The sequence below is a fragment of the Lagenorhynchus albirostris genome, chromosome 17 (genome assembly GCF_949774975.1).
Source record: "Lagenorhynchus albirostris chromosome 17, mLagAlb1.1, whole genome shotgun sequence".
In the NCBI taxonomy this organism is placed as follows: Eukaryota; Metazoa; Chordata; class Mammalia; order Artiodactyla; family Delphinidae; genus Lagenorhynchus; species Lagenorhynchus albirostris.
Genome location: NC_083111.1, coordinates 15564054 through 15582958, shown reverse-complemented (window position 1 = coordinate 15582958; position 18905 = coordinate 15564054). Strand labels below are relative to the sequence as shown.

The 18905-nt window shown below is 37.5% G+C and overlaps 1 protein-coding gene across 7 annotated transcripts in view; it reads left to right on the top strand.

Moving 5' to 3' along the window:
- The window catches only part of EYA1 (EYA transcriptional coactivator and phosphatase 1), a 328161-nt gene extending 309479 nt beyond the window's left edge, over nt 1–18682 (top strand). For all 7 annotated transcript variants that reach the window (XM_060127905.1, XM_060127904.1, XM_060127902.1 and 4 more), the window contains 2 exons: nt 3891–3991; nt 16649–18682. In XM_060127905.1, coding sequence (XP_059983888.1) covers nt 3891–3991; nt 16649–16729 — 182 coding nt within the window. In that variant the 3' untranslated portion in view covers nt 16730–18682. The remainder of the gene's footprint in view (nt 1–3890; nt 3992–16648) is intronic.
- Nucleotides 18683–18905: the final 223 nt, after the last annotated feature.

Here is an 18905-nt window from a genome sequence, read left to right as displayed (position 1 = left end):
ATTTATTTAACAGTCAACCCTTTGCTTTCAGGCTAGTAAAAATGGAAGACAATAAACAGGACTACTTTTTTCAGAATGCTAAATATCAGAAAACTAGAAGAATGATTTAACCCATTTTATTGTCAAAATTGGCTTTAGATATCAAGAGAAATGTAAAGCACAATCCATGTAGTTGAACTCAGAAAATTTTACTTTACTGGCGAACATTAAAACCTATGCGTTTTAGCTATAGGCAACTTAGCATCACTTCTAGAGTATTATCTTATTTTTATTCTCTTAGGCAACATCAATGAAAATATTTTATAAGCTTAAACAAGTAGTTGTATAGAAATATACAAAGTAGAAATTAAATAGCTAATAGCAGCTTTAATTAAACAACTCTAATAATAAATTATTATTACTGGAACTATTTTTTCACCTTATTTTACAACGTTTCACCTTATTTTACAACATTTTTTTCACCTTATTTTACAACTATTTTTTTCACCATATTTTACAACATGTATAAATGATTGAGTTCCCATTTTTGTTATGGGGATCAAAAAAATTAAATTCTTGCAAGAAGGAAATGTAGTTGGGAAAGAAGACTAATGGGAAATTTAGTTAAGATATAAACCAAGGCAAAACAGAAGTAGGGATAAAAAGAAGACATGGCTCTTTCCTTAGGGAGTTCATTATCTCTAGCAGGGGAAGCAGACATCAGAATAACTATAATATGACAAAGTAGTATGTAAATAAGCATTTATCAAGTATCTACTAGATGCTCAGAATTGTACTAAACATTTTACATATTAAAGTCAGTCTTTGAAGCCTTTCCATTTCTCAGCTGAGAAAACTAAAGCTCAGAGACTTAATTGTTCAAGTTAACAGCTAGTAAAGTTAAGGTCAAAGTAGATCTCTCTGATTCCAAGGTCCAGCAGACTCCCTTCCACAGCCTAAGGGGTCTTACCACTAAGTGCCCAAATGTGCACTTCAATGGGAGAGTATTCACTCCCACCCAGGAGGCAGCAGAGGGCACGTGTCAGTTAAGAGTAAAGGGAAGATATGACATTTGAGCTGGGTAGAGAAGGGTAAATAAGAGTTTACTAGGCAGATGGCTAGTGAGAACAAAGTGACAGAGGAATTAAAATGTGTTCCCTGCTGAGGGACTTGTGAGTCGTCCGGGGTGACTAATATGCAATGCCCATGGGAAGCTGATGCTGGAAAGGTAGACTCGGGTCTTATCATAAGTGGCCTCGTATGTTGCCCTAATGAGATGAATGTTATGTGAGTCCTAGGAAAGGAGGATGAGTATCCTGGTAGGTGGAAAGAAGGTTGTTTCTGGCTAAAGAAAAAGGTGCAAAACAGAACCCCTATCTATTTGGCTTGCACTTCTCCTTCAAAGAACTTACTAAATTGTCACTAAAAAATTGCTTGTCCAGTTATTTGTTCATAGTCTCCTTGATAACTGAGTCTGTCCATCTCACTCATCATGGTGGCTACAGGGCCCAGCACATGGTAGGTACTCAATCAGTGTTGAATGAAATGGGTGAATAAATGGTTGTTTATTCAGAAGAAGGCTGACACAGAGGTTTCTTTTAGGCAACTGGGTCAGCAGTGACACTGTTAGCTGATGGGGAAATCAGGTTTGATGGCAAAGATAATAAGGGTTTGATCTTACCAATGTGAGTTTGAAAAACCTATGGGGTATTCAGATAGCCCTGTCAAGTTGGAAATAGTTGGAGTTTGAGAATGACTGATGCCTCCTGAGAAGGGCCAAGGAGAGAATACTGGAAAACACTTATAAAACGAAAGGAGTATACCAAATAGAATTCCTAGTAGCCCAGTAGAACTTGAATTTTTATATGTTGTCATATAAAATAGCAATCAGTTTCCACGAACTCAGGTCTTTATTCTATCTGTATCAGTAAAGAGGAATCATTGTGTTTTGTAAACAAGGATCCAAGGGAAAGGTTTATCAGCACATGAAAGAAAGAACATATTCCAAATGAGCATATAATACAGAAGGGATAGCACTTAACTTCCCAGAAGAAAAGAACAATTAGCGTATTACACGTCACGCACATTGAACTTTAATCCCAAATAATCTGAAAATGCGAGGATAATAGGAAGTTGCAATAACACTCAAGAAAGTATTTTTTAATGGGCATTTTGTTTGCCATATTGGACTTAATTGTTTTCAGTCTAGAATAAAAATTTGATTTAAAAACTGTACGGTGGTAGAAACGATCTCAAAACCATAGGTAGAATCACTTTTCCATGATATTTCTAATAAAAAAAAGTAGGGATTGAAACTCCTGTAAGTTGCTGCTAGTTTTGCCATCAAATGAGATCTAATTTGGGGATCAATGCAGAAAACCACCCAGGAATTTTCCTCATAGGCCAGGGTTCCCCACCCCACACGCACGGCAGGAGCTGAGCGGCGGAAGGGGGAGCAAAGCATTGCTGGGGTTGCTGCCTGAACCATCCCCATCTCCCGGCCCCTGACCACCCCCCACCCCCACCTCCTCGGTCCATGGAAAAACAGTCTTCCATGAAACCAATCCCTGGTGCCAGAAAGGTTGGGGACTTACTTTTAAATAACATTGAGTTTACCTTCCTTTTTTCCATGAAAAGGAAACTTTACAAAGCCACATAAACATTTCCCTCTAAGCGGGGAAAGAAAGTTTCATGACATCTGACTGTTTGGTTACATATTTTTTGCAGTGAAAACCATCCTTTGTATTTGTTTCTCAAGGTGATTTAATATTTCACAGGTTAGTGGGCAACTGAAGAAGCATTGAAATGACATCCTTTGAAGAAGGCTGGCCTTATTTCGTTCTGTCAGATGCAAACTAGAGATTTTAGTGCAAAATACAAATATAAAGCAGACATTTGTTTAAGCAAACAAGCAATTTGTTCGTGTGTATATCTGATCCTTATTTGAAAGAGGTACAGGCCCCGTTCAGCCATTCACATTTGAAACCTATAAACTGTCCCATTGTCCATTAAAATGACCTTATTGGCAGCCCAGGACTTGGAACCCCAGTTCCTGCTCCAAGAAGCAACAATGGCCACATTAACTACAGGGACGTGCTTACAGTGTAGCTGCCACGGGCGCCTAAACTAAGTCTTGACATGGGAAAGATAATAGATAGGTACAGGTATCCTGTTACCTTTATCCCACTTTTCCTCTAGGAAAGCGCTTTACTGAGCATTAGGTGTCTGGGCCAGGTAAGCACGCTCTCTCTTGTAGGGCGCCAAATTACCTGACATTCATTTCAGAAACAGTTTTCCAAGAATATTTCAGGTCAACGCATTAGGCCTGGGTGGGGGGAGGGTGTCTTTCATTCAAAGAGCATCCCAACCTGAAAATGAAGGGATAAACTAAGTCCAGTGTTGGATTTCTCTTGCCGTAACAAAACCAATCCTTCGGTTTTGTTCATCCTTGTCAACAGTCTTTCGATCAGATACTGTATTCAGAGTTTGATAGATCATGAAACATTTTTTAAGTCAAGTTAAAATATTTTGCCAGAATGGCATGCTTTCATTTAGTCTCAGCTTGTAGGGGGAAAAGTACTATTTCCAAACAATACTTTTTCCACCAAATGCTCTACTGAGATCTAGATTCTACTTTCTAATAAATGAGTCTTGGGGGAGAAAAAGTGCTAAAATTGTCCATTCCCAAGGGACAGGACACCACATGGGTCATTCTTGTACAGTTTTTGCTGTATTGTGCTGTTCTACATACTCCCCAAATGGCATATAAAAGCACTCTTTTCCTAGTTTGCACAAGTACGATAGACTTGGATCAGAAGCATGGAAAAAGCATTTTATATAAAAAGTTTAAGCCCTAGAGTGCTGACTTACTCAAACTTTACATTTTTTCACAATGTACTTTTGTTCATTAGGAAAGGAAAGCTGTTTTGAGAGGATAATTCAGAGGTTTGGAAGAAAAGTGGTGTATGTTGTCATAGGAGACGGTGTGGAAGAGGAACAAGGGGCGAAAAAGGTGAGTGTTCCTCCGTGGTGCCTCTTGTGCCCTTTAATTTTTCTTACTCCTCAGAATCTTCAGAACTGGATCATTTCAACACATGCCATTTCTCTGAAACAGATCATGAATGTGTTCTGAACCGTAAGTGCTGACCAAGGGCAGAGTAGAATTAAGTCATTATTGAAGCGAGCTTTTTGAAGAGTGGTATTCACAAGCTCGGGGGTCACGGATGGCTGGTCTTCACAGAATGTAGACTTGGGGAACAGAAAAGGAGGCTTAGTTCTGCAGCCATCATCCGGAACAGAGACAGCACACATGCCTGCTCTTGCCGCTTTCTGCACCCATGGCAGACATCGCCAGGTGATTAGACGTCCGTTACCTGAGCCTGGATGCAGCCTAAGAACCTTCCAGACATCAGTTCAGAAAGATTCTAGGAGCTAATCAGAGCTGGCTTGCAAAACTATTTTCTGCCCTAGAGTACGGTGCCTTCTTTTGATCACGAGGTCAATGCTTGCCTCTTTTGGGATGCTCAAAAAGGAGGAAAGGAGCAGGTCCCTTGACTCCCCGTTTGCCCATGATACTTCTTTTTATTCTTCTGCATCCCTGCAAGTGTGATTCTGTCATTTCCCGTAGCAAAAGCTTTCTCATGAATGTCCTTCATTGTATTTTAAAGAGGGGGAAGGAGCCACACTCCTTAGCCTGGCACTCAGGGTCTTCACAATCGAGAAACAACGTAGGCACGTTGGTCTGCTTACCCTCCTTTGGCCACGCCCAGCACCTCCTTCCTGCTGCTGTTGTGCCTGGAATGCTCCTCTTCCCAGTGCCTTACTGTCACTGTCTTACTCATTTTTCAAAATCCAGTTTACATACCACCTTTTCTATTTCCTTTGTTTATACGAACTCAGTTATAGTAGCACCACTTATACTTTAATTGCAGAAGCTCTGGTAAATAACTTGGATTCTTGAGCCAGATACCCTGGGTTTGAAGGACAGCTCTACCATTTTACCAGTTCTGTGACTTCGAAAAAGTTACTTTACCATTCTCTTTCCGTAACTGTACATGGAGATTACAGCAGCACCTAGCTCATTGGCTATTTTAAGGATTAGATTTAGTTCAGGTATAACACAGAGCCTGATACTTATGAAGTATGCAACAAATGGCAGCTCTTATTATTAATTATTTGCGCATGTGCGTGTTTCAGCAGTAAAGTGTGAGCTCCTGAAATGTAGGGATCTTATTTTGCTTGATTGCTGTTTGAGACTCTGTCTTCATTTTTTTTTTTTACAGTTCCCTAAATCTTGGCACAGTCATGCACTAATATTTCTTAAATGGAAGAGCATTAATTATTTTATGAGATTAACCAATAGAACAATTTTTTTCTTTTCCCCATACACTCACTCATAGAAGTCACTTTTCCATAAAGGAGGCAGGCTCTTCTGGAATATTCCAGTATACTCCAGAAATGGCACCAGCCCATAGATGCAGCATTAAGCATGGCACGTGGCCAGCCTCCTTATAGAGTCCAAGAATACTTAATTCACCTTCAGTGCCTCTGAATTCCAGTAAAAGCATAGAAGCTGACCCTAATGCTATAAATAATAGATTTCACTTACACCCATAGATACACAATGTGCCCATGATTACAGTCTCCCCACATGTGTTCGGTGCTGGTAGAAACCCACACACACTTTTTTAAAGCTTGATTCTAAGCGGTATTTGCTATCTAAGCACTAATTCTGCATTCCAGCTTCACCAGTGGCCAACCACCATTGTCATTAGGTACATCTGTTAGCCCTTTGGGCTGTCTTCATAAAAAGAAATCTGTCCCAGACTAAACAGAGTACCCAAAACTCAACCCTGGAGAGTTAAAGAGAATATTTGGTGGACATCCAGACTCAAATCTTTTTCCTGAGAAAGCCTCTGGAATCCCCTGCCATTTCTAGACAGGACCTCCTAGTGGCTATGGGAACATGGAATAGATTTGCACCTCTGAGCATCACAGAATTGAAGAGCAGCATTTCATGCCAGTATGGCCCAGGGCCAAGGTGTGTGAATCTGCCTTCCAAGCTGGTCCTTCTCCACCTAGTACTCACCAAAATATTTTAATTTCAAGAGGAGGTTGCCAAAATGTGGCTTTCTAGCTTGTGGTAGACAGAAGAATGTTTATGAAAGTGATGACCTAAAATTCAAAGAACACAAGTATGTTTCTTAGATATTTGTGTGGGTGAACACAAGCTGGGAAAAGTAAAGGAATTCGTGATTTGATGTTAGAATTGAAAGTAGTAACAGTACTGGGTATTTGCTCCCTTTGAAGAACAGTTAAAATTGTTTCCACTGTTTGTCTTTGGATATGTTATTCTTTCTATTCAGGACAAACACACACACCTATACCAAAAAGGATTAGGCAGTTTCCTACGACGAACATCCTCTTTAAATTTTTTGACTGTAAATGAATGCTTGTAGCTTCAACTTTCTGTTCTGATTTCTTGGGATAAGTGTATGTAATCAGTCCAGTACTCTCTGTTACAAAGGAACTCTTTGCACCTTGAGAGCTACCAGCATGGGAACTCTAATGAAACTGTAACCAGGAGTTGTAAGAACTTTATGTGTGTTTGTTAAGTGTACAGATTTTTCAGAAATAGTCAGATTCCTAATAATTGTGCCTATGATTCAGATGTCATAAATCTATCATCCTGAGGGACAAATTGACCATTCCTTTCTTATAGTCTGTCTAGCCTTTCTAGGTTAACTAGTATTTAAACAGCAGTACTTAGTGCATGGGTTAAAAGACAAGGATCTAATAGTTCACAGTAAATAATGAGTATATTTAATGTGTGGGGTTCTGCATAGAAATAGAGAATATTTAATATTTAATTTAAGGGAAATATTTAATTTAAGGGAAGACTACAATTTGGCAAACTATATGAAAATTCAAGCTAAAGAAATAAAGAGATGGTTATCCTTACTATTAGTTATAAAGCCCTTATTATGTCCCAGAACCTCTTTTAGGCACTTCCTATCCATTATCTCATTAAATCCTCACAACAATTCTATGAGGCAGGAGCCCTCAGACCTCTTTTATAGATGAGGAAACTGAGGCACAAGAAGGTAAATACTTTGGCCAAGCTCACACAGCTAGAAAGTCACCAAACTAGGATTTGAAGCCAATTATATCTGTGAGATTCAGCACAAAATTCCTTCAAATTACAGACTTTACTTACATATCTTAAATATGATTTGATTTACAAAAAAAACATTTTAATGCTTTTTTTAAATTGTTGGAATATAGTGTGCACTGTTTCTTTCTTTTTGGGAGGTAGATAGAACTATGTTGTGTTCTCTTTCTCCCAATTTTACACTCATGATTAAAATTTAACAAATAAATCATTAATTCTAGTTTATAATTTGGTTCACAAGCATTTCAGATTAAATAAAACTAACAGTGAAGTTCTGCAAGTTTGGGCACTAAAATGTTTTGCAAAATCAAAACATTTTGCATTTCTTCTAAATCAATTTTAACCATTTAGCTGCCTCTCTTCATTTCCTATGTCCTTTTAAAAATCTAATACAACACTCTCCTCTCTTCCCTGTAGAGATGTCTTTCATCTCCCTAAATAATGTTCTTTTGCTAGAGGTAGTTATTTTTTTAAGCCCGGAAATGAAAACTAGTAAGTATTCTGCCAGTTACCTGTTTTGTTATGGTCAATGGAAGTCTGCTCTGTCACCTTTGTTCTCTTTAGCAATACAGTCCCAGGAGTTTCATCAGTAATTTTATTTAATTCTATAATCCATATCATTAAAAAAAAAAAACCCTTCAAAGAGAAAAGGTTAGAAATACCTTTGTTTTTTTTAAAAAACAATGTTATTCTAAAAAGATCTTTTTTCAAAATTTTTATGGGAGTATAGTTGATTTACAATGTTGTATTAGTTTCAGGTGTACAGAAAGTGAGTCTGCTATACATATGCATATATCAACTCTTTCTTAGACTCTTTTCCCATATAGGCCATTACATAATATCGAGTGAAGTTCCCTGTGCTATACACAATGAAGTTCCCTGTGCTATATACAGTAGGTCCTTAGTTATTATCTATCTTATATATAGTACTGTGTTTATGTCAATCCCAATCTTCCAATTTATCCCTCCCCCACCACTTACCCCCTGATAACCATAACTTTGTTTTCTATTTCTGTTTTGTAGATAAGTTCATTTGTACCTTTTTCTAGAATCAACATATAAACGATATATAATACTTGTCTTTCTCTGTTTGACTTACTTCACTCAGTGTGACAATCTCTAGGTCCATCCATTGTTGCTGCAAATGGCATTATTTTGTTCTTTTTTATGGCTGATATTCCATTGTATGTACCACATTTTTTTCTGTTCCTCCATTAATGGACATTTAGGTTGCTTCCATGTCCTGCCTATTGTAAATAGTGCTGCTGTGAACGTTGGGGTGCATGTATATTTTTCAAATTATAGTTTTCTCTGGATATATTCCCAGAACTGGGATTGCTGGATCATATGGTAGTTCTATTTTTAGTTTTTTAAGGAACCTCCATATTGTTCTCCATAGTGGCTGCACCAGTATACATTCCCACCAACAGTGCAAGAGGGTTCCCTTTTGTCCACACCCTCTCCAGCATTTATTGTTTATAGATTTTTTTGATGGTGGCCATTCCCACAGATGTGAGGTGATACCTCATTGTAGTTTTGATTTGCATTTCTCTAATAATTAGTGATGTTGAGCATCTTTTCATGTTAGTTGGCCATTTGTATGTCATCTTTGGAGAAATGTCTATTTAAGTCTTCTGCCCATTTTTTAATTGGGTTGTTTTTTTGATATTGAGCTGCATGAGCTATTTGTGTATTTTAGAGATTAATGCCCTGTCAGTTGCTTTGTTTGCAAATATTTTCTCCCATTCTGAGGGTTGTGTTTTCGTCTTGTTTATGGTTTCCTTTGCTGTGCAAAAGCTTCTAAGTTTAATTAGGTCCCATTTGTTTATTTTTATTTCCATTTCTCTAGGAGGTGGGTCAGAAAAGATCTTGCTGCTATTTATGTCCAGGAGTGTTCTGCCTACGTTTTCCTCTAAGAGTTTTATAGTGTCCAGTCTTATATTTAGGTCTTTAATCCATTCTGAGTTTATTTTTGTGTATGGTGTTAGGGACTGTTCTAACTTCATTCTTTTACATGTAGCTGTCCAGTTTTCCCAGCACCACTTATTGAAGAGACTGTCTTCTCCATTGTATATTCTTGCCTCCTTTGTCATAGATTAGGGGACCATAGGTGTGTGGGTTTATCTCTGGGCTTTCTATCCTGTTCCATTGATCTATGTTTCTGTTTTTGTGCCAGTACCATTCTGTCTTGATTACTGTAGCTTTGTAGTGTAGTCTGAAGTCAGGGAGCCTGATTCCTCCAGCTCCGTTTTTCATTCTCAACATTGCTTTCACTATTCGGGGTCTTTTGTGGTTCCATACAAACTGTGAAATATTTTGTTCTAGTTCTGTGAAAAATGTCAGTGGTAGTTTGATAGGGATTGCATTGAATCTGTAGATTGCTTTGGGCAGTATAGTCATTTTCACAATGTTGATTTTTCCAATCCAAGAACATGGTATATCTCTCCATCTGTTGGTGTCATCTTTGATTGCTTTCATCAGTATCCTACAGTTTTCTGAGTACAGGTCTTTTGCCTCCTTATGTAGGTTTATTCCTATGTATTTTATTCTTTTTGATGTGATGGTAAATGGGATTGTTGCCTTGATTTCTCTTTCTGACCTTTCATTGTTAGCGTATAGGAATGCAAGAGATTTCTGTGTATTAATTTTGTATCCTGCAACTGTACCAAATTCATTGATGAGCTCTAGTAGTTTTCTGGTAGCATCTTTAGGGTTTTCTATGTATAGTATCATGTCATCTGCAAACAGTGACAGTTTTACTTCTTCTTTTCCAATTTGGATTCCTTTTATTTCTTTTTCTTCTGTGATTGCTGTGGCTAGGATTTCCAAGACTGTGCTGAATAATAGTGGTGAGACTAGACATCCTTGTCTTGTTCCTGATCTTAGAGGAAATGCTTTCCCTTTTTCACCCTAGAAGAAATAGACAAATTCTAAAAAGATCTCTTGTAAGAGTTTTCTCTGAGCACCTCTTTGTTCCTAGAAAGACCATTCAGAGAAGCCATCTTACTACTGGTGGATATCTTTCTTTGATATATGTCTTTGTTGTCAAAATCTGCCATGCTTATTTTTTTACCATAAAATTCTTTGTTTCCCTAATACAACATTCCTCAAGTGAAAATAATTAGGCCTATGTATGATTTAAAAAAAAATCAAAATGTAAATAATAGTCTTCTGCACACTGACAGCAGTTTTGGTTTCTAGAGTAAAAACAGCCTTGTTTTATAACTCTGACTTTATTTACTTTTTAGAGAATTACTTAAAATGAATCTCTTGTGAATAACATGGAGGGAAGGGGGGATGGCAAGCACCATTATTCTGCATAATGACAAACGCTTCATCAAAAAATGTCCATTTTCAATGTGCATTCCAAAACTTGCTGAAAACCAAGATGAAGCTGAGAATCTGCTTAATAATGCTTGATTGTGAGTTTATTTAGGAGAAAAATAAGAACTTCTTTTTCTAAAAGAACATTTTTAATGCAAGTTTTTGCTTTTAGTTTTATTTCAGTGAGACATAGGGATTACTGAGTACAGAATTTTATTACTCTAAAGCCATTACATTCATTTAACTTAATGAGCACATACTGTATGCCAGGTCTTAAATTGGATTTCATCTTTATTCTTAAAGAGCTCACTCCTGTCCAGAGGGGACACAGATATACAAATAGTCAAAGAGCAAAGCTGTGCAGTAAGCTTCATGAGTTCTCGTCTCTTTATTTACAATTTGAGAAGTATTTGTACCTCCATATGCAAATTTTCTAGAGATAATATATGCATAGGAAAGCACAGATCTGTTCTTTATTTTTTATACAAATGGTAACTATACACTTCTTTTTCCATGCCTGCTTTTTTCACTTAATATATATCCTGGTAGTTATTCCATATCAGTACATGGAGCTCTGCATCTCTAATTCTTATAAATGGCCGCATCACAATTCCATTACCTTGATATGTTGTAGTTTAACGAGTCCCCTGGGGCTTAACATTTCAGTGGTTGCCAGTGTTTATTATTATAAACAGTTCTGCAGTGAGTGGTCTTTACGTGGTTCATGCGTGGGCAAGTATATCTGTGGGATAAATTCCTAGAAGTGCAATACCTGGGGCAAAGGTTATGTGCTTTTATGGTTTTGAAACATTTTCTTAATACATTTTTAATAATTCAGCAATATTCAAATTACATGTGTCCACACACCCAGCTTTTTATATTACTGATCTTATGTATAACCAGAAGGGATAAATGCAAAATACCAGACAAGGAGGAAAGTTGGCAGAAGGGGATTTGGAAAGCTGCACATGTGGGCAAGAGGAACAAAGGATGTGTCCTTGTTTTATCATTAGGGAATATTTTGGTTCTAGTGATCCCAAAACATGTGCTACTTCCCAAGATTTAGGTCTTGGTGCCCACTTCTCTCAATTTATGCTAATCTTGATAAACTAATCATATACACATCAGTTTAGGCTATCACTGTTGTTAAGATTTGTGGTTTAGCTGTGTTTTAGTCCCCTGGCTCTAGCTACCTGATGGACTCTCTCCATGTAGGTATCCCATTTCATCCACCTGCATATCAGCAGATGAATTCTACTGTCCCAAACCAGTTCGCCCACTCAGATTTGCTTTGGTGTTCTCTACCTCCAACCCATCCCCCATTAGCAAGAACTCTGTCTTTACAGTGTGTCTCCCATCGGTTGCACCCACTCCATTTCCACCGTTCCTTTGCCTAGTTTCTCTGCTACCAGCCAGCCACACCTCCAATCCATCCTTCCTTTAGTGCCTCATTAAATTGCATAACATACTTCTACCTGGAAAAAATATCTCCTTTCTTATTAGTGTTTGTTATGAACACACCATTCCAGCCCCATCTCCTCCCCACTAAGTACTCTGTGCATCCCACCTTTGTCACATACCATCTCCTGACTGGGAGTCCCATCCCTCTCCATCTACCTAACCAAATTTGCCCATTTCTCAAATTCAATACAGGCCCAATTTACCCTCTCCAGCTTACAGCTGAGTTCTCTCTGAATTTATCATTTTGATTCTTTGTTTTCTTGAGATATAATTGGCATTCAGCACTGTATAAGTTTAAGGTGTACAGCCTAATGACTTGACTTACATATACTGTGAAACATATACTGTGAAATAATTACCACAATAAGTTTTGTTGACATCCATCATCTCCTATAGATACAAAAAAAATTTTTTTCTTGTGATGAGAACTCAGGATCTACTACTCTTAGCTTTCACATATATCATACAGCAGTGTTAACTACAGTCATCATGTTGTATGTTACAGCCCCAGTACTTTTTTATCTTATAACTGGAAATGTGTATCTTTTGGCCACCTTCATCCAATTTCCCCTCCCCCACCCTTTGCCTCTGGTAACCACAAATCTAATCTCCTTTTCCATGACTTCCGTTTTTTTTTGTTTTTTTTAGCTTCCACACATAAGTGAGATCATACAATATTTGTCTTTGTGTGACTTATTTCACTTAGCATAATGCCCTCAGTGTCTGTCCATGTTGTCCCAAATGGCAGGATTTCCTTCTTTTTTATGGCTGAATAATATTCAATCATGTATATATCACAATGCCTTTATCCATTCATCTGTCAGTGGACACCTTGGTTGCTTCCATGTCTTGGCTATTGTAAATAGTGCTGCCATGAACATGAGGGTGCAGATATCTCTTTAACATAGTGTTTTCATTTCCTTTGGGCATGTATATACCCAGAAGTGGGACTGTCTAATCATGGGGTAGTTCTGTTTTCAATTTTTTGAGGAACCGCCATACACTTTTCCATAGTGGTTGTACCAATTTACATTCTGACCAACAGTGCGTAAGGGTTCCCTTTTCTCTACATCCTCATCAGCATTTGTTACCTCTTAACTTTTATGATGAAGGCCATTCTAACAGGTGTGAGCTGGTATCTCATTGTGGTTTTGATTTGCATTTCCCTGAGAAGTGATGGTGAGCACCTCTTCATGTACCTGTTGGCCATTTGTATATCTTCTTTACAAAAATGTCTATTCAGGTCCTCTGCCCAATTTTTAAATTGGATTATTTTTGTTTTGCTATTGAGTTGTATGATATTAACCCCTCATCAGATATATGGCTTACAAACATTTTTTTCTCACTCCATAGGTTGTTTTTTTCATTTTGTCAAATGTTTCTTTTGCTGTGCAAAAGCTTTTTAGTTTGATAGAGTCCACATGTTTATTTTTTATTTTGTTGCTTTTGCTTTAGGTGTCACATCCAAAAAATAATTGCCAAGGCTGATGTCAAGGAGCCAAACATTTTTTTCAGTGTTTTCATATAGGAGTTTTATGGTTTCTGGTCTTACATTTAAGTCTTTAGTCCTTTTCAAGTTAATTGGTGCATTCTTATACATGTGAATAGCCAGTATTCCCAGCAACATTTATTGAAGAGACTGTCTTTTCTCCTGTGAGTATTCTTGGCTCCCTTGTAAAATATTAGTTTAGCATATATACATGGGTTTATTTCTGGGCTCTTGATTCTGTTCCTTTTTCCATGTGTCTGTTTTCATGCCCGTACCATACTGTTTTGATTACCATACATTTATAATATAGCTTGAAATCAGGAAGTGTGTTGCCTCCCACTTTGTTCTTTCTCAGGATTGCTTTGGCAATTTGGGGTCTTTTAGTTCTGTATACATTTTAGGATTGTTTTTTCTACTTCTGTAAAAGAACACCATTGGAATTTCGATAGAGATCACATTGAATCTGTAGATGGCATTTTAACAGTATTCTTCTAATCCATGAACATGAGATACCTTTGCATTTATTATTTGCGTCTTCTTCAATTTCTTTCATCCATGTCTTATAATTTTCAGTGTAGAAACCCTTCACTTTTTAAGTATTTTATTGTTTTTGATGTTTTATTGTAAATGGAATCACTTTCTTTATTATCAGATCATTTGTTCTTAGCGTATAAAAATGCTGATTTTTGTATCCTGAAACTTTACTGAATTCATTGATTAGATCTAACAGTTTTTTTCTTGGAGTCTTTAGGATTTTTCTATATATAAAATCATGTCATCTGCAAATAGTTTTACTTCTCCCTTTCCAATTCTGATGCTTTTATTTATTTTTCTTACCTCATTTCTCTGGCAAGGTCAGTTTGATTCTTAGTCCCACACTGCCTTACATTGTAATGAAATAGTTTCAGCAGATATGTCTTGCCTGCTGGTTCTTGGCAGTAGGATCATATGTATGTATATTACTTTACAAATCTGCTGTAGCTACAGAGCTGTACAAGTAATAGAATATTTTAATGAAAAAGTTTATAGACTTTATTAAACCGAGAAGCAACCCTGAGTCATTTCCCCTAAACCCTTATTTTGCAAATAAACAAACTGGGGCTCCAGGGAGATTAGTAACATGACTTTGAATCATGACAAAAGTCAGAGTTGAGAGTATAACCCAGGTTTCCTCATTCTAGAACCTGCTTTTCTTTTCCTCTTTTGCCACCATCTCTCTCTGTCTTCATATAAGAAATATTTGTTCCACGCTAAACATTGATTCAGGAAAAAAAATTGTTTACTTTGCACCCAGTTGCCCTGGGAAGCTCTTGTAGATCCATAAAAGCGTCACATCAGTATGTGCTTAGTTAGGGAAAATGTTATTTTGCAATATTAGTTCTAATTACTTGTTAACACATTTGACTCCCCTGTTCTCTCCACTAGACTCAGTCTTCTTAGAATTAGTCACTATTAAATGTTAATCATAACTATCATTATTATTAATAAACTCTTTAACAGGGCTAACCAGGTCCTGCACCACTTGGCTCCTACAGCCGGTAATGTCACAGCCATGTCTTTCTCTCTCACAGCCAGTATCCTAACAATGAACTTCTCCTTTGTCCTCTGCCCCAGCCCCCTTCACACGCACAGAGACATTACAGTGCTCTCCTGAATGATCAGCCTTTCATAACTAGCTCAACTATGACCTCCTCTTACCAGTGTCTCTCCCAGTTCCCCAGGCAAAGGGAATTACCCCCGCCTATTCCTTTTAGGTGAACATTCATGATTGTTGTTCATTTCTTTTTTTTTTGTATTTTTACTGTAACTTTTTTTTTTTTTACATCTTTATTAGAGTATAATTGCTTTACAATGGTGTGTTAGTTTTTGCTTTATAACAAAGTGAATCAGTTACGTTGTTCATTTCTGCTACTCACCCACAGACTGTGAGAGGGTGGGCTGGGGATGTCTTCTACACCATGCCTGTGAATGCGAAAAATCACTAATGAATTAATGCAAAATAGTACAGTCTACTTTTATGATCTAAAATTGCCAAGTGGAACATCATAAAGTTTTTAAAAGAAATCTCTAGTACTTGGTTCTGGACAGTTATTGAAGGATAACAAAAATAGAGATACTCCAAAATAGTATAGAATCCAGAAAGGTCTACATGTGATATTGGACTGTGGTATATGTTTTTAGCAGATTACTTGTTAATAAGTAACAATAGTTTGCATCCCCAGAATAACAGCTATGTGATCTGCACCAAAATAGCTAGTAGCTCCTACTGTCACTTACAGATAGTCCCCCAAAAAAACTCCTCACTTCTAAATTCTGTTTGCTTTCATGCCATCTTCTCCTAATAGTGTGAATTGTTTAAAAATTCCCTAGGCCTATCATTGCAAATTATACTCAGGCCTTCACATTATTTTTTGCATAGAAAAACCCCACAATGTTTTCTGTGGGCTTAATAGAATTGTGTTCTCTGAAGTGTGATGATTATCTTTCTCTTACCAAGAAAAAGATTTTGCTGAAATATAAATACTTAGTATAGTGCTTTTTGAGCCGTAAAGTTTATAATCATGTTTTTATCCCTCATGGACGATGTAACCTCTTTTTTGTGTGTGTGTGCTGCTTTTCTTGTCTCTGGTTAATTCAGGTGTTTCACAAACATTCCCATCATTTAGATTTCTAGATGTTTTAAACTACCACCAAGAAAAACAAAAAACTACCTTAGACGTTCATTTAAAATTTCCCATGTGGTAAACCTGTTTCAGGGTCAATGCAAAAAACGAAAAAAAAAGTTGCTTCTTACAGGAGTAAAATTAAGTTTTGCAAAATGTAAAATACTACCAACTAAGGAAAACCGCTTAAACTTGCAGCATGAAAAATGCAGTGGATCCAGATTTTGAAAGGCAAATGTTTGACAAGGTTTTGTTCATAGCTACTGGATTTTATTTGAAATCGGCATTCAAGTCGCAGTGTAGGTCTGCTTAAGAAATACCCAGCACCTTCTTAAAAGAAACAGACTCCTGAATTACATTTTAAAACGCAGTCCAGTATTCTTAGGGGAGGATTAAGTTTGAATTTGTGTTTTAAACAGATGTGATGTTGAGATCTTAACTGGCAGTTTTCACGGTACTGAATAAGGGGGTGTGGGCAGCATGGTGGAGTGCCAAAGCAGCCTTTTAGGGCCTGTGCTGGGAGTGTTCTCTGTCTTCACCACGTTGTCTGCCCCTTTGCAGCACGCCATGCCCTTCTGGAGGGTCTCCAGTCACTCGGACCTCATGGCCCTACATCATGCCTTGGAACTGGAGTACCTGTAACAGCCCCCTAGCACTTTGAAACCACACAACCGCCCTGTGACCAGGGACACATCCAGCAGGCTGAGTCCCGAGTCGGCGCCGGACTCCAAACTAGCGATTTCAACATTTTGATGCCCAGCTGCTGTGGGTCCTCGCCTCTGCCCTTGTGGTAAATGAAGGACCACATCCCTTTCTTCAGAACAGCTGTTGACTCTAGTACTGTGAATCCAATGCAAATAAGCCATGAGAATGTTCTAGCACAGTGTAACGTGTCTTGGCCACATTAACTACATGGTTCGAACCTGTGAAGAAAGGACCCACAGACGCTTTACGTTTTTAGCATCTTCAGTGTGACCTAAACAGCTTCTCCAATACAGCAAACCTGATTGCACAACAGAGACTGAAATGGGTTTCCTGATTACCAGTGGGGGAATCTTCTTGTAAAGGTTTACTTTTTTGGCGTCTCATACCCAGGGTCATCTGTACATCTCTACTTATTTATGAACAGACTTCTTAAAAAAAAAAAAAAAAAACAGCTTTATCGAGGTATAATTCAGGAACCCTACAATTCATGCGAACAGACTTTTTTGACATCAAATAACTGAAGAGACAGTAGCACGATGAGAAGCGACTGAAGGCTTTGGCCTCATGACACAGCAAGTACTTTGAATTTTAGCACATTGCAAAGTAGTTTAAAATATGTCTAATTTAAACGTATAATATGTACATCACTGAGACAATCATGTACAGAAAGAATTTTGGGTGTAAATTTGTAATAATGGATGATTCTTTTACATATTGTTTAGGAAAATGATATTGAAAGGTAGCAATGCCTTGATAGTGAAGTATGAGGCAGGATATGCACAGACGTGCAGTGCCTTCTTGAAGTACTGGGTATAAATATGTAGATAATGGATTTTTTTTTTTAAGATCATGTTGTCAAGACCAAAAGCATGGATGTCAAGTGTCAATAAGATTTTGTTTTCCAATTTTTTTTCCCATCAGTTCTTTTTTTATGCTGTTTGTTAGGAGGGCCTTGGTAAAAGAACACGGCAGTGTCTGTCTTAAATAATTTTGGGGAAAAAAGCCCTCTTAAAACCTCACTTTTTCATTTTCAACACTAATGTAGTATATGTAACTACTTGGAAAAAGATGATTCAAACGCTCCGTCCCACAGAAAGAATGTAGATGATGGATATATTTTATTAATGAGATGGTTCATGAATTGGACACTAGCAAAGTTTTCATGTGCTCAGATGATATTTTGTCGTTTAAGGAAGGACATTACCACATATCTGGAAATCAGCAAAACTTTGTATTACTTCCTACATTCATGTTCCTTCTGTTTTCCTCCACACTCACCTCCCACCCCAGCCTCCCAGGAAAGTTCATTGGCAGCAGGGGACACAGCCCGGTCATCATCACCAAGAAAATAATGCTACTCTTCACCCCCATTCTGTATTATATGACAAGCGTAAACCTGGGAAATAAAATTTGTCACCTTTGTAATACCCTAATAAAGTTTCTCCAAAAGTGAGCCATCAGTTTATCTAGACACTAGTTTCTCTCATCTAAAGCCTTCCATTGTCGTGAAATTACTTTTCGGATGAATTTTCTTTAATGGTATATTTGGGGGGAAAAAATAACACCAGCTTTGACCCAAAGTAGCTAAAGAGCTACTCTATCCTTTTCTGAAGTTTCATGTTGCTGCTAGAATTAGTCAGTTGTGAATTTCTCAAAATCGTTTAATCATTGAATTCAGTTTGTTTTTCCTCTTTTGCTTGAAGCAAACAGAAGTCGACAATTTTTCAGCCTTTCCATTTTACATTTTTGTACTCTGCAGACTGAAAAGACAAAGTTTATCTTACCCTTACTGTATAAAGGTGTGTTGTGTTGTGTCCACAACTGTGTACAGAATTTTTCTTCATTCAATTTGTGTTTAAATTAATAAAACTGATTTGTGAAGTACTGTAAGCTCCTTGACTTGTCGGTATTTTCTTCATCTCTTGGTTCTAAGAAATAGCAGGCTCTTGGTTGCATTAGAAAGCTCAGTCCAACAAAAGGAAGTTGTACAGAGCAACTGTAGGAATGGCTTTATCAGTCCTTGAGAGGGCTAAGCTAGAAAAATTACAGCTGTTTCTTTGATCACTGTTAAGAACAGATGAATGGAAAAGCTCTTTACTTCCTCCGAAACTAT